Source organism: Helicoverpa armigera, chromosome 20 (genome assembly GCF_030705265.1).
Source record: "Helicoverpa armigera isolate CAAS_96S chromosome 20, ASM3070526v1, whole genome shotgun sequence".
In the NCBI taxonomy this organism is placed as follows: domain Eukaryota; kingdom Metazoa; phylum Arthropoda; class Insecta; order Lepidoptera; family Noctuidae; genus Helicoverpa; species Helicoverpa armigera.
Window position 1 is genome coordinate 4,052,467 of NC_087139.1, and position 15,809 is coordinate 4,068,275.

General features: G+C 34.2%; 1 protein-coding gene across 2 annotated transcripts in view; it reads left to right on the plus strand.

Moving 5' to 3' along the window:
- LOC110381251 (cell adhesion molecule Dscam1) overlaps positions 1-15,809 on the plus strand; it is a 129,081-nt gene that overhangs the window by 100,769 nt on the left and 12,503 nt on the right. For both annotated transcript variants that reach the window (XR_010277489.1, XM_064039814.1), the window contains exon 6: positions 14,471-14,581. Coding sequence is in view for 1 of the 2 variants with exons in the window: in XM_064039814.1 (XP_063895884.1) it covers positions 14,471-14,581 (111 nt within the window). In the remaining variant the exon portion in view is untranslated. The remainder of the gene's footprint in view (positions 1-14,470; positions 14,582-15,809) is intronic.

Sequence of the window (15,809 nt, forward strand, 5' to 3'; positions counted from 1 at the left end):
GCCCGAGAGACAGGCAGGGTTCTTAATTTTTGCAAGTCATCATCTTCCGAGCCTTGTCCCAACTATGTTGGGGTCGGGATCTTAACTTTTGCAAGTACAATATCAAAAGTAAGATTCATGTACTGTACATATTACCAAAACAGTTCACCAATACAGTCCTAAAGGTATAAGAAACAGGCTCATTAATAAAATTTAGAAGTTAAGACCCTTTCTAGAAAATCAAAGTATACCTAAATGTCAAGGCTATTTAAGAAGAGTATCATGTTACTCATTTAGAAACAAACCAACATTTACTTTTTTTATTCATAAATAAAATATAGATGGATTCAGTTGTCGAGTAAGACAGAGGGGTGTATAAATAATTTACAAGGAACGAACGTATATCAAGGGCGGGCTTATCAATATTTAAGATAGTTACGCAGAAGATATGCTTTGGTCTGATCCAAACAAAGATAGGCCTGAAAAAACTAGAAACACAGAAAGTAAAACAAAGTAAATTGACATTTTCAGATGTCTTGTCACGCTTCTACGAAGTTGGGTCTGATTTTCTGTTGTTTATGTTATATCAATCTCAATTAAGTTACTTAGTTGACATTTTAATGTACACTAATAAAAGCTGAAGTGTTTGTTTGCTAATCTCAGGAGCTACTTATTGGTCCGTCTGCTTTGTGTAAGCGTAGTGATTAACTCTTTCCTTTTTGTTCTGAGAAGACGCTTGCCCTGCAGTGAGATAATAAAAAAGTTGATGACGATGATAACTATGACTGCTCCAATGTCGAAAATTCTTTCAGTGTTAGAGCGCAATCTAAGGGCAATAGGCTACTTTTTATGCAGGTGCATGAAATCCAATGGGACACAATCAAAACTGCCGGCCACAGCTAATTTCTCCTACATACTCAGCAAGAATAATGTGGCCACAACCCTACCAAAATACAATTTCATCCAAAAAACTTGAGCAACAAAATATTCATCCACATCGCTGTCAACGGCTTACATGTCCAAAAGGTTGTCAGCATTGTCACGTAGGATGGCAACGTTGATTTTTTATCCAGAAAATAGGGGTCGGCTTATTTTTGAAAGCCGTTAAACGAGGCTTCGGGAAACAATGCAAAATCTCATGTGCTTGATACAAATAATTTAAACAAAAGAATTTTCGTTCATACAAATAATGTATATACCTAAGCTCTCAAAACGATTCAATAACTATACTACCATAGATAACTTAATATTTAGAAACTACGACTAGTAAAGTTATATAGGAACCACCTATTAATAGTTAAGTAAACCCAAACTTTGTTTGGATAACTTTTTCATGTCCTTTATTATGTAATGGAAATGAACTGTAGCCAGATTAAACTTTTATATGTCCAAAGTTTTTTTTTTTTTTTTAAATCTTTTATTTTTAGAGGCTTAAACGCTGCTGCGTTATGCCAGCCTCGTAAGGTTTTACACAAATTAAATTTAAAAAAAACACATAATAAACTCTATATACAAATTAATCAATAAAAAATTTTGTGAATTGAATTAAATATTGTGCATTCAAAGACTCGATGCCAGAGCCATTCGATATAATCGATGGCGACATGCACAATGGCAAATCCCACGTCTTACTTGAGAGACAACCCGAAACAGAATATAAAAAATTAACTGAGGATTGAATGAAAAAAGAAATTAAAATAAACTGATAATAAAATACACGAACTAAAAAGAATCTCTCCTCAAAAACACATCTTTTACAAATTTATAGATAGAAACACTCTGTTCCGAGAGAGGTCTCCCAAGCAAAACATTAACTCCACCACTATACATATCGCCACCGACCGCCGTACACAGCTGTAGCCTCAAGTCGTCGAATGCACAACATTCTAACAGAATGTGATATAAGTCGTCCACTACTTGATGAGTGCAGGAATTGCATAACGGAGATGGTTTCACACCCATCAAGTGCAGAAACCTATTAGCAGGCACATGGCCTGACCTTATTCTAAATGCTAACACTAAAAGTTCTCTCGGCATGTTACCCACGTCAAACCAAGGAGCTCGAGGCAGATCATGCTGAATAGATCTGTACCACAGACCTTTTCTTGCTGTAACAAAACTAAAATGTTCCTCCCACAAATTATGACAAAACTTTTTCATGTGAGGAATAAGCTCAGTAAAATAAGGGTCACCGGGAATAACTATGCCATCAGCAATAGCCTCGGAAGCTAGCTTGTCAGCCATTTCATTTCCGGACACCTATGTGAGAAGTTATCCATTGAATTTTAATATTTACAAGTTGTTTCTGAAGAAATTGTATACTCTTTAATGCCTCGTATGCAATCGGCATGCCTCGAACTCCGGATACACAACGGATCAAATGCTGTAAAGCGCTCTTGGAGTCGGTCACAATCACAACATTCTTATACGGCAAACTCTGAACATAGGACAAAGCTTCTACTATAGCCGTTAATTCAGCTCTCATGATACAAGCGTCATTGCACAATTTAAATTTCATACTAGTGTTTGTTTGGACATCAAAAAATGCTGCGCCAACACCATGAACACTTTTAGAGCCATCGGTAAATATAAAATAATAACTATCGTATCTACAACTAAACATATTAGAAATCAACATTCTTAAATTTGGAACACTTAATGAACGCTTTGGTACACCTAATTCGTCAACATTACAAATAACACAATCTCGAATATTAATATTTGATACCCAAGTATCCAAGCTATACATGTCTAATATAGGGGACTTATGCACAATATTGTTATTGAACTTATTATGAATATCAATCAAAATGGGTTCATTCTTATTCCTCCAATATGCATTGGTGCACAAAACAGATAGTTCTTGTAATAAAGATAAAGTTGCATCATTGGAAAAGGAGCTCAACCTCAGCCAAGACCTACAGGCTAGCCAATATCTCCTCACAAATAGTGGTGACACGCAGAGCTCACTCTCCATCACACAAATAGGTGTTGAACGAATGAAACCACCACAAATTCTTAATGCACGATTTTGTAAAACATCTAGTTTATACAAATGCGTCTTAGCACTATTACCGTATAAAAAACTAGCATAATCAATTCGACTTCTAACAAGTGAGATGTACAGTCTCCTTAAATGTTTCGGATGAATGCCCCAAGATTTCCCAGCTAAAGTTTTAAGAATATTTAAATATTTGTAAGCTTTCTCACATGTCTCATTTATGTGAGCTCCCCAACGAAGTGATGAATCAAGCCACAACCCCAGATATTTAATTTTATCAACAACTTTCAATTCCTTGTTATTAATACTAATGCGGACATTCGTTAAGCACCTAGACCTACTAAACAGACAAACATTTGATTTTGATTCCGACAAAAATAATCCCATCTCACCTAAATTTTTAACAAGAACATCTAAAGCTGTGTACAAGTGACTGATGGCTGAATCTAAATTATGTTTACTTGAAGACACATAGAGAACAAAATCGTCTGCATACTGTGATACATTACAGCTAGTGATTGATTTACAAATATTCATAGTTGCAATATTAAACAGGAGAGGAGATAATGGGTCACCTTGAGCTAAACCTACACTTGCCTGTCTTACTAGGATACCATCCATTCCCGTATCAATTTGTAAATACCTTTGACTCAAATAATTAAAATATATGTACAAAGCTTCCCCAACCCCAATTCTATTTAACAAGGAAATCATTCTATTAATATTTACATTATTATAAGCGTTATTTATATCAACAAAACATGCAATAGTGGCCATATTTTTAGAAAACCCAATCTGAATGGATGATATTAACCGTGTTAGGTTGTCCAAGCACGAGCGTGACCTACGAAACCAATAGTGGAAGGAGACAAAGGTATGATTTCTCTACGAACCATTCAAGACGTTTCAGTAAAACTCCATGAAATACTTTACATGGGCAAGACATTAGGGAAATAGGCCGCAGGGAATTAGAACTATTGGGGTCTCTACCGGGCTTAGGAATCGGAACTACCTTTATGCTTCTCCACTGGTTTGGTATTATACCAGTTTGTAGTATCAAATTATATATATGTAACAAAAACTTTTTACCTGTAACAGACAAATTGAAAAGCATAGAATAAGATATATTATCTACGCCTGGCGACGTATCTTTGTGCTTCAAGCAATTTAACAATTCAAACAATGTTATATCTTCTTCCATGGCACATGAACCCTCCATAAAAAGTGGTGGTTCCTCGCAAGCTAAATCAGGTGCCAAGGATTGTAATAGCTCTCTGCATTTGTCAGAATCAACACAACGGTTACCATACCTCCCACCTTTTACCCATCTCATTCTTTTCCACATCTCTGACGCGGATGTTTCTGAATCAATACTCGTGCAGAATTCCTTCCAGCCCGTAGAACGAGCTTTGCCAACCAATTTTCGGGCTGAATTTATTTTAGCCATATACATATCATAATTATCTGGAATAGGATTACGTCTTAATTTTGCCAATGCCAAGCGTCTCTCGGCTACGGCCTTAGACAAATCTGAAGTCCAATAAGGTTTCGGTACAAATTTTGCTGTAGGATCCTGACAGATTTTAATCCATGGAATTGTCTCTTCAGCTACCTGATCAATTTTGGATGCAAATAAGTTATAAGATTCCTGAACACTCAACGAAAGATCTACATTAGCGAACGCTTCTTCCGATTTTTCGCGGTATTCACTCCACCGAGCTTGCTTAAAGTTACGTCGCTTTATGAAATTATTTACAGATTCATAACCGTACTTCATTTTGATTACGATGTGATCACTGCCTAGTGACTCATTTGTAGTCTCCCAAGACATTTTTGTAGCTAGATCAGTAGAAACAAATGAAGCATCTGGAGAAGATTGTTGTAAAAATCCATTAACAGACTTAATTCTTGTAGCATTTCCATCATTCAAACACAAATAATCTTTATCAAAATAAGCATCATATACCATCTCTCCCCGTCGATCAGTCTTATTTGACCAGGTTATATGATGCGCATTAAAATCACCAACAATTAATGTTTCTTTATCAAATCTGTTAAAAATATAATGCCAGTCGGACTGATTAGTAATAGATGAGGGGGGGCAATAAATTGAAATAATGTTCTTTATTCCAGGCACATTAAAAACTTCGACGATGATCATCTCAATACTAGAATTTGGATGTACAACATCTCTGTGCAAGACTTTAATTGATTTATGCGTTATAACACATACACCTCCATAGGAATCCAATCTATCCTTTCTGATAATGTTATAGTTACTAATATTTAAAGATTTGTCAGAAGATAACCAAGTTTCACTTACAACAGCAATGTGTATCTTTTCCCGTAGTAACAAACATTGAAAATCATCTGTTTTAGGGCTTAAACTGTTCGCATTCCACTGTAGAATGGTAACAACTCTATTTTTTGTGTTGAAGTTCTTATCCATTGTTAGAGCACCCTAGTACCTCCAGCAAAAAATCAACACTCAGAAAACTCTTCAGGAATGACTTTAATTCTGTAGTAAAATATTTTATAACTGCTATTATTTTGGCTTCCATGCAACTGTTTCCACTGAAAATTTCTTTTATATTCTTCAAAAATCGTTTTAGACTGAAATCATGCTTTTTACGAGATTTATCACCTGATTGGGACTCAGTATTCTCTATATTTTCTGTCAAAAATTCCGATATCTCTTCATCCTCAACTGGGCATCTTAATTTTTACGCCTGCCTTTCTTGACTTTTGTAATTTTATTTTGAGAGTCTTCTTAGAACGAACCAAAAGTTTATTCGAATTCAGAATAGGAGACATTCTATCTTCATCCGAATTTTCAGTAGGCAGGAATGACTGCTTGACAACATCTGAATAGGATTTTCCAGCCTTTACCTCGGCTCTAGTAAATTCATCGACAGTAAATAAATTCGGACTAGGTACTACTACATTCTTATTTTCTTTATTTTTAATAAGAGCCATTTTGTATGTGCAATTATGCTTGCACATTATATCTCTAATTTCTTTTTCACGTAAAAATGCCGGGCACTTGCTTTTCACCATAGACATGTGGTCTCCTTTACAATTAACACATTGAAAATTAATTGTTTCACAATTGTCATGCTCGCCACCACATTTCGGACAAATCTGCTTTTATTAGGACAAAATGCTTTAATATGTCCGTATTTCCAGCATTTTGAACACTGGGTAACAAGGAAATTAAAAGCAATACTTCCATCCTCATACCGTACGCAAAAACAAACGGAGGTAAAACAGGACCTTGAAAACAAATGCGAATACTCGCACTTGCAACCCATTTGCCTTCATCGTTTCTCCGGCTTAAACGTTTTACGGATAAAATATCAACCTCACATTCTAGTATGTCCTTAATGCTATTGTCATCCAGATCGAGGTCTATTTCTTTAATTAAGCCGTAGGAAACATTTACCTCATTAGTCTTCTTACAGACCCATCCTCTTTGTTTGATAGATGCAGAAGATAATAGTTTATCTGCAGCATAGTTACTTTTAAATCTAATCAAAATTTTGTATGGACTTTTGTAAACAATCCTCATTATTTCCGGAATTTTCTCAGTACTTAATAATTTTGCTAGCGCAATCTGTTTCGGAAGGACTTCTTTTGATATAACCGATACTTCAACATATTCAGGATTATCACTCACGAACGATTTTCCTGGAGAAAATCCAGAACGCGGTGTAGTAACTTTAGCTTTCTTACCACGCTTTCCCACCGTAATGAACTCTCCATTCTGTATATCATCATCCGGACTTGAATCATCTCTGCCTCTTTTATTCCCAACTTTCAAATTGCTTTCAGTGTCACCCTCCTCTAAATCAGACGTACCATCAGTATTGTGTATCATAGCTCGTAAGGTCACAGAGCTAGAATGACAGCTGCTACCGTCCTCCTCGTCGCAACCGCTTTCCATTATTTATAGAAACTTTTTTATGAAGAAAAAAATGACAAATGCCAACTTTGACAATTAAAATAAGCTGAAATTTTATTTAGAAATTATGCTGAAAAATGGTTGTATCACTGGTAATTTGTGACACAAACACCATAATTATGTCCAAAGATATAATATGTTTTAGTAGTAACAGTCACTCACTTCAAAACTTACACAAACTCACATAAAATAATTATTATACCGGAGCAAAACTAAACAATGTTGTCGCGTCAAAATCACGATGACAGATGATGTCCAAAGTTGAAAGTTGAAAGGACATTAATTTTGTTAAACACGAACAAAAATTAAAAATTATATCATCATTAGTTTACTCGATGGAACGTGGTTTTAATGCCAAATACTTAAGCACAAGACCAAATATTTCCATTACTAAAAACACATAATCCATATGCAAATATCGATATTGCTATTATACAAATTCATATGCATAAATCATATTAAAAAAATTGAATAGCTACCATTTAAAATTATAGTTCCATTAAAAGGATTAATAGTCGCGCTAAAAAGCTCGCAAAAATTCCAAAGATGATTCATAATTTGATTATAGAACGTTCTTTGACTACCAAATAGGTGCCATAGAGAAGTTGAATAAAAAAAAAACTACTAAAAAAGTAGTTTTCAACGTGGGAATGAATAACTCTTAATGACCAGCGTTTCGACCACCTGTGTAGCATAGTTTAAACTTCAGACCACTGGCAACGCTGAAAATATCGGCTTTCATTACTGAACCAGCCAGCACTATTTCTAAGTTAGTTATTTAGTTTTCAACAGATTCTATTTAGGGTCAAACCTTCATGGAATTATAGAAAGTCCAGAGCCTGGTCCATATGTGTCAGTAAGACCCTTATCAAGGCTGAAAAAATGAGATACGTATTTCGGGTTTCATCCGTAGATCACTTCATTTTGAAACTACAGCCCTCCAGTACGCTTTAATTAAAAGTAAAGAGAGTCTAGATAGAACCTTTTATTACAGTTAACACCTTCATTTATCTTTGTGATTTTACTTCTAACTCACGGGTGATTTAATAAATTCTTAAACAAACAGTGCCTTATCTTTTGAATTAATAGCTTTGACAGTGTCTTAAATTATATAAAGACACCTCTTGTTATTTATATTAGCTTAAAAAGGAGATATGAATCATCATCATCATATGCCTAGCCTTTTTCCAACCGGATGCAACTGACAGAGTATTGTGTTACATAAGGCGACTGCCTATCAGATCTTGTAAAGTAGACATAAATAGAAAAATTATGTGCGCTGTGAAAATTAATGTAGAAATCTAATAATCTCATTTTAGAAGGAATTAAATAAATTATACACGTGTTTATTGCAACGCTAAATATGAAACCTTTAATCTCTTAATAATATAAATTAATAAGTTGTACAAAAACTAATATTTATTTGTTTACTGACATGATAAAAAATAACTCTTAAAAATCCTATTGACTTAAGACCAAGAATTTATTTCAATTAGTCCATGCACTTTCCAAGTGCCAAGAAATGTGTCAATTAGGCAGCTTGTCCCAAGGCTTAAAAAAACTTTACTTAAAATAAATTCAGAAACTTTTACTTAAAATAATACGATTAGTTTTTGAAGAACCTCTATTGGTAGTTTTCTGTTACCTAATTGTCGATTGTTTTGCGATTAAATATTGAATTTTGACGTAAACTCCATATCACGTATGTCAGAATAGAAAGGTTATATAAGTCCACAGTAAGTCCTCGATCTTTGAGCCAAGTGATGACATCATAAAATCTGACCAATTAAGTTTCATTACAGCTTGTATCAACAACCAAGGACAAACAAATTAATTCTGTGGTCACATTATATAAAATGAACGTACCTACTTATTCTTCTGTTAGCCCACGACCCAGATATTCAACGTTCATTGAAATCTCAGCATCAGAGACACCAATTAAATTCTAGTCTAGCTAGATATCTACTGATGTATAATTTTACACGAAACTCTGCCCAATTTTAATCCTGCTCAATATTTATGGGCTTCGTTAGCCTAAATATTTTCTTTAAAACAAATTTGCATTAAAATTGATCACCTGATACGGCTTAATAAATCTCTAAGGGATGTAATAAGGGCCGTGGTTTTATCTTTCTGCCACATACTTACAGTAAAAAATGACTTCGAAAGTAAAGTAATCATTTATCCAGTGACGTGCGTTCTCGCCGAGCGCTGCCGCGGAATTGAATACATCGGGAGCTTTTTGTTTTCACTTGTAGCAACCCCACATTATTTTTTTTATTGCCAGCAAGATTTATTTTGCGCTCTTATTTCTGCGATGTTTTGTTACGATGGTAGAACATGTACTGGGGTTAAAAACATGTTTTGCAGATGAAGTGCCTAAATATATTTCACATTATTAAAGAATTGTATTTTTAGGTGGCTTCCGTTTGTTTTTATGTCCGCCTCCAAAATTAACAGGGAAATAATGCATCGTTTATAATACGTTGTTTGTAAAACATGTTGGAAATATCACTGGCAGACATGTTTATTTTGACGCATGCGTACTACAGACGGATCGTACAGATATACGATGAATGAACGTTTCTCACCGCATTAGCAAAGGAAAAAACTTTGTCTTGTAACTTTAATCGGCCGTGAACGAATACATTTATGTAGGATCCCCATTAGTCTAGATTTTCTTGGATTTATTTCAGGCTTCAAAAGTTTTGAAGTCGTTTCGGAAACTTATGGCGAAAGTTTACAAATTACGATTATAAATTTATTGAAGAACAACCAATTAATATTCGGTTATGAATATTCATTTCCAATAGCAGTTATTTTGAGAACTTGGTATACTTGGTAAGTACATCTATAACCAACCATTACATTGAATTGTAAATTAATTACCGACTTTAAATTCATAGTATACCTACCTATGCAAATTCAACACAGTTGTTTACAAATATAATTAAGATAAAACTGTTGACTAACTAAAACTTTACATTTAAAATTGATGTTAATTAGAACCTGCATTTACACATGTAATTAAATTAAAAAATAACGACCTCATATTACCACATATTTAATTTTATCACAAAATAAAACCATTTTCGTAGGTTATTCCAAATCAACTCATATTTTGGTCTCAATCCATTACGTGGTCCCTTCCTGTATTCTATCCATCCTCAGTCATATCTATCACTTTTGGGACAAGACTTTTATTCCCTCTTATAATATGTCGCATGATAGACGGTTTCCTATCTACTTATGTGTATCAGTCGCTCCTTTTTATACGTCCAAGACATCGTAATATACAATTTATGAGTTTTGCACAAACATGAACAATAAAAAGGGAAAAAAATCCCACTAATATTGCAAATACTAAAGTCCTTTTGCTTGCTACGCTTTCACGGAAAAACTACTTAACCGATCATCATGAAATTTTGTACTTACACATATTCTTGGTGGTACTAGAATGAACGTAGGATACTTTTTATTTAATAAAAAAAGCTCACTCAACAGCTAGCATTAGCTTAGCTTAAGCTTTGTTTAAGCTGACTGTATATTCAGCATTTAAATCAAAAGGAATCTCTATAAAATACATAGAAGTTTTAACCCATCTTAACCTTAACATCAGTAATACAAGCTTAAACTTAAGATCACATATTACTTAACATTTTAACCAAACCCAAAACAAAGAAAGACCGGACTTCAAAAAAGTACTCCGTCCCGAATAAAGACTTAATCCTGGTCACCCTACACGGATAGAACAATGAGATACATTAGTCCTGTTTATAAAAAAAGCTTTCAAAGATATCCCTTCTTTGTTATGCACAAAGGAATAAAATGTTAGTCTTTGGGAGATGAACATCATGACTTCCGGCGAACGTAGATACAGAGGAACCGACATTTTTGTATTAATATTAAATGCTAATAATATCTGGGGTTCATGTTTTGAGAGTATTATGCTACAGGGTATTGAAAATTCGATTGGGATGAGATATATACTTGTATGAGTAATTACTCCTTTTCTTTTATCTATCTTCTAATATATAAAAAAATAATGTTACTTTTCCTTGTTCATAATTTTATAACTCAAGAACGGTCTCACCTATCCTAATCAATTGTTTAGGCTTTGTACGGACTATTTATTTAGTAGATAGTTTTTATGAAGTTAGCACAATATTGGTCGAGCGGCTCTTCATTTATAATTTCTTTTGTAATTTCATACGCTATAGTAAAGAGGAATATTTTTTTGTCTATTTGTTTGTACCCTAAACGCTACCTCACCGATTTGAAAAATTATTTCACTGTTGGAAACTATATTTTATCCGGGCACAGGAAGAAGTTTCTACAAGACGGGTAAAACCATGGGAAAACAGCTAGTTTTGTAAATGTAGCTAGAATTAAAGAATGTGTATTGCAAAAGCAGTATATTGAGAATCCCAGTGATTCTGCATTCACTTATCTGGGACGAAAAGCGCGCTGTCCGTTGCATATTGCAGGTACATTGTACGATGCATATTTTGCATATATTTACAGACTTTTATATTTTAGATAGAAATAAAATCGATAACTTACGTATTTACAAGAGACGCTTTTCTTAGTATCAGTTTTATTGCAAGAAGTTTGCTCGAAATAAAATATCATCTCTACGTATATCGGTGAGCAAATCATGTTGTAGATAAGTTAATTAAGTATGTAGTAGATACTAGCTATAATCTTTAATTTTTATGAGCATCTTTTCTTAATTAAAAAAATGTCTTAAGGTATGAAAATAATTACGGCGATGAAACGTGCGTTTCATCGCCGTCGCACAGCAAATATTGAAAGCTAATTAAGTTCCACATAAGTAATCTTACGGGTAATTTAATGCTAAGAAACCTGATATTTGCAGTAAGTAGCTATTTCTTTTAAATAAACTTCTTATAATTACAGTACATTTTTTTAATTTAACTATAATAAGGGACTATTTTGACCACTAATACGAAAATAATCAAAATAATACCTACTGGAAACAAAAGACGGAGATTAGTACTCAGAGGTAGAGTACGTAAATAATTACTAGACTAACTAACGAAAGTACTAGAGTAGATAACTATTTTTCTTTACACCTAGTAATGATCTATCTATGTGTGAAAGAGAAACAAATATCCACATACAAGCTTTCCCATGTATAGTATTAGTAATATCTTATTGTATTCTACAAATAAACCAAATGCATCCACCGGGATATCAGATATTCGCAGCGACATTTTCTATTTCTGAACATCACGGCAGTCGGTCGATTTTTCAGTGGACTGAATTCGGCCATTATTTCAGGCACATCAGCATTGACATTTATAAACATACAGCCTTTTAGACTCAAGCCAGTTGACAGCGATGCGGGCGTACTTATATTGTGCCTATCTTTTGTAGACACAGACATTGTTTAAGACTATACTATACTATATCTAATAGATACCTATAATGCCACTACACGATACACGATATACTTATACGTAGTATACTTTACATATATATTCTTACATATCTTAAGTATCCTTATCCTATAAATTATGGAATCAGACGTCACTTTGCGGAAATCCCACACATTAATATTTTTGACGGAATAATGCTACATATTTTTCCCAAATGAAAGTTTTATTTAACAGTTATAAAGAAAATTTGTTTACACAAAAAAAAGTCGCGATCCATCGTGGGCTTTCGGAACCCGAGTCGGCGTGCGTAATTAAGCTCAAATTACAAAAACTTACTTAAGAGGAATCTCATAATTTGCCAACCAGAGTACAAATGGAGATACTTAATCATATGCATTATTATGAAATCGATATCCATAGATAATAATAGATGCTAACAGTAGAGAGTTTAGAGAGTTATTGACTGGCATCCAAGACTCCCCAGTCACGTTAAATATATCTAGCTGACCAACTTGAGAAGTTTGACTATGCAAAGCAGCAGTACCTACCGTCTACTCGAGTTGATCGTGCCAGACAAACTTTGAGTTGGGGACTTCATGGCTCTATAAATAACATATAAGGTACAATTGCATTTTATCTGCAGTTTCCTGATAAAATAGAGATGAAGGTAGATAGAAGTCGCCAATTTAGAAAAGTATATTCAAGACCTAAAAAAAAATAGGCCAAAATACTTCTTTTACCCACAATTAGATCTCAATAAAACTAAGCCGACCTAAATCCAATGAGACAGGCAGAGATGTTAGTATATAACCTTAATTTAAATAGATATATTCAAGACTTAAATAAAAATAGACCAGAATACTTCCACTGAGCGTACCTCAATAAAACTTAGCTGACTCGAAACAGATGTCTGCCAAAACTCTCACAAGCCCTTAAAAACGTAGGTTTGACGTGTAAACACTTCAGAAAGTACTGTAGATCCTGATACCCCTGGGTGTTCAGATGGAGATGTGTATTTCCCGGAATAGAACGAATTTAACCACCCCTGTATACTCCCGGGGGCGTCGTAAGGCGAGGTAATGCAAAAATTCGGGAGCCGGTTTACCTTGGAGTTATAACTACACCTGACTAACTGAGTTCGTAATAAATGTCAATTATGGTGAGGAAATATATTGCGTTGTTGCCAGATTTCCTGTTATATAAGAATTACGGTTTAATCTACAAACCTATCGTACCTCTATGGTGTGAGTAAATTGCGTGCAGAGATACCTACGGAGTATCGGAAATATTTCCAACGGCTAGCAATGAAAAACACTTTTCGTGCTAATTAAACCTATTCATAATATTTGAATACATTCTATCCGTTTCTTTTATACAACAGTCCCGTGAATAATTCTACCTGAAATTCTAAATTCTCTATCTTATAAATAGCACAAATGAAATGACAAAGCTCGTCGCAATAAGGTATTCTTTTAGCTTAAAACTATATGTATTTTAAAAAGAGTATAAATAGAGTTTCTTGTCTATTTTCATAGGAAGTCTTTCTTTTAACTTTCGTGCGTGCTTTTAAAGCCCCAAGTGAAATAAATTATTTTAATAAAGTTGCAATAAAATGGAACACAAAAATTGTTAAAAATGTACGTAACCAATTACAAACTTCAGTGTTTTCTGCTTCACACCTCGACTAGTTTCATTTATTTTCTCCATTCAATTACGTATGTTAGCAATAAAGAAATGAAATTCTATTCACACTTTTTAATTCGCAAAACTTTTACATACTTATCTAGGGTCTCGCCAAACTTTTTAACATCACAGAGTATTGCTCAACCATAGACATCAGCGACTGACGAAGGTGCGTTATAAGCCACATGCAAATACATGTGGTCTGAATTTAGTTACGAACCGCCATTGTCTTTGGTAGCAACTGTACCTACATGGTTATTTGCAATATGGTTATTTTGTCTCAATCCATCCAAAGAGAGATCGCTTTTAGCGATAATACCGCCCATTGAGTCACCGACTTCAAAATTTTCTGTTTTGTTCTTGTTGATTTTTAATTGTTGTGCATACTAAAGAGTATATCTATATATCTATCTACATATAACCATATTTCTTTTCTGTTTGTAGTGCTTCCAAGCCCACCATTCTTCATGGACGAGATGAGCAACAAAGTGGTCGGCAGAGTCGGTCCCTACCACGATGGAGACACCTTGGTGTTACGCTGTCTTGTCATAGGAGGTAAGGTTTTTTTGTTCTTCTAGAATATTCTGTACACATTTCTCGGTAGCGTTACGATTATAACATACTATATTTATGATCCCCTAAGTTTAAGTTATAATAGAGACGCAACGGGGCGCCTCAGGGCCGAAATCTGTGGGATTCTACTGTTCTGTGTTTTGTGGGAAAGAGTTACCACATCCCTGTTACACGAAATTTTGCAGAAGGAACATAAGTTTTATTCAGTAAAAGTTAGACACTCCCTCACGCTGCACCCGTAACGGTCTCATTTCATAGTATCCCACCAAAAAATGCTTTTAGTGGAGAATTAAGAGATTTACAATCGTATAGTTATGGTGAATCACACACGAAACCGCGCGCCGCCGCGGTTGGCGGTAAAGCGATTCTCTTTTTGTTCAAAATTCTATGAAATCCACTCAAAATGTCGTATGTAAATCGCCTACAATGGTGAAAATATGCAAAACTTAGTCTTAAAAGCCATTCAAATTCTGATTTTAAGCTAGCAAAGCAACAATAGCGTGATTTTTGACGAAATTATCCGTGTAAACATTTACATTCAATGGTACCAACTAATTAACTGGAAAGGCAATTGCAACTTGCAATTTACAAACGTCAAATTACGAGGTTAAGCGCTGTCACCCACAAACTCAGCGATTTAACCAAAACAGCTGAAATGTATAATCTGTATTACTTAGTTTGTATTGTTCATATAAATTAATTCGAAATGGGATCTTAGAGCAGTGTGTCAAAGGATAATTGTAACACATGAATCTACGAATTAACGGGCAAATTACCCTTTTGCTTACTCGCAGTAGGGTAATAAAGCTACCTACTTACCTACCTATTTGTTTAAAAAAAAGGGGGTGCAATTATGCTCTTATTAATTAAACAGTTAATTTTGTAAATTTTCACTTTAAGTATGAAAATGAAAAATATTTATTAGTTCATAAAGGGTAGGTAGGAAAGGTATAACAGTGTCACTTAATAATACAAATAAATCACAAGTTAATAATAATCTTAGGCGTTGTATTGTTGATCAGACTACATTATATTTTGTACTACCAAATTGAACATTGTAATTATTGTTTCAATAGCATATAATACTCTCCTTATTAATATTAAAATTATAATTTAATGTGTTCAGTGCTCACACAGCCGCTGGCAAACTAGACTCAATTAACAAATTGAAATCAAGAATTCGCTCCCTTTGGACTAATTCTATAGTATC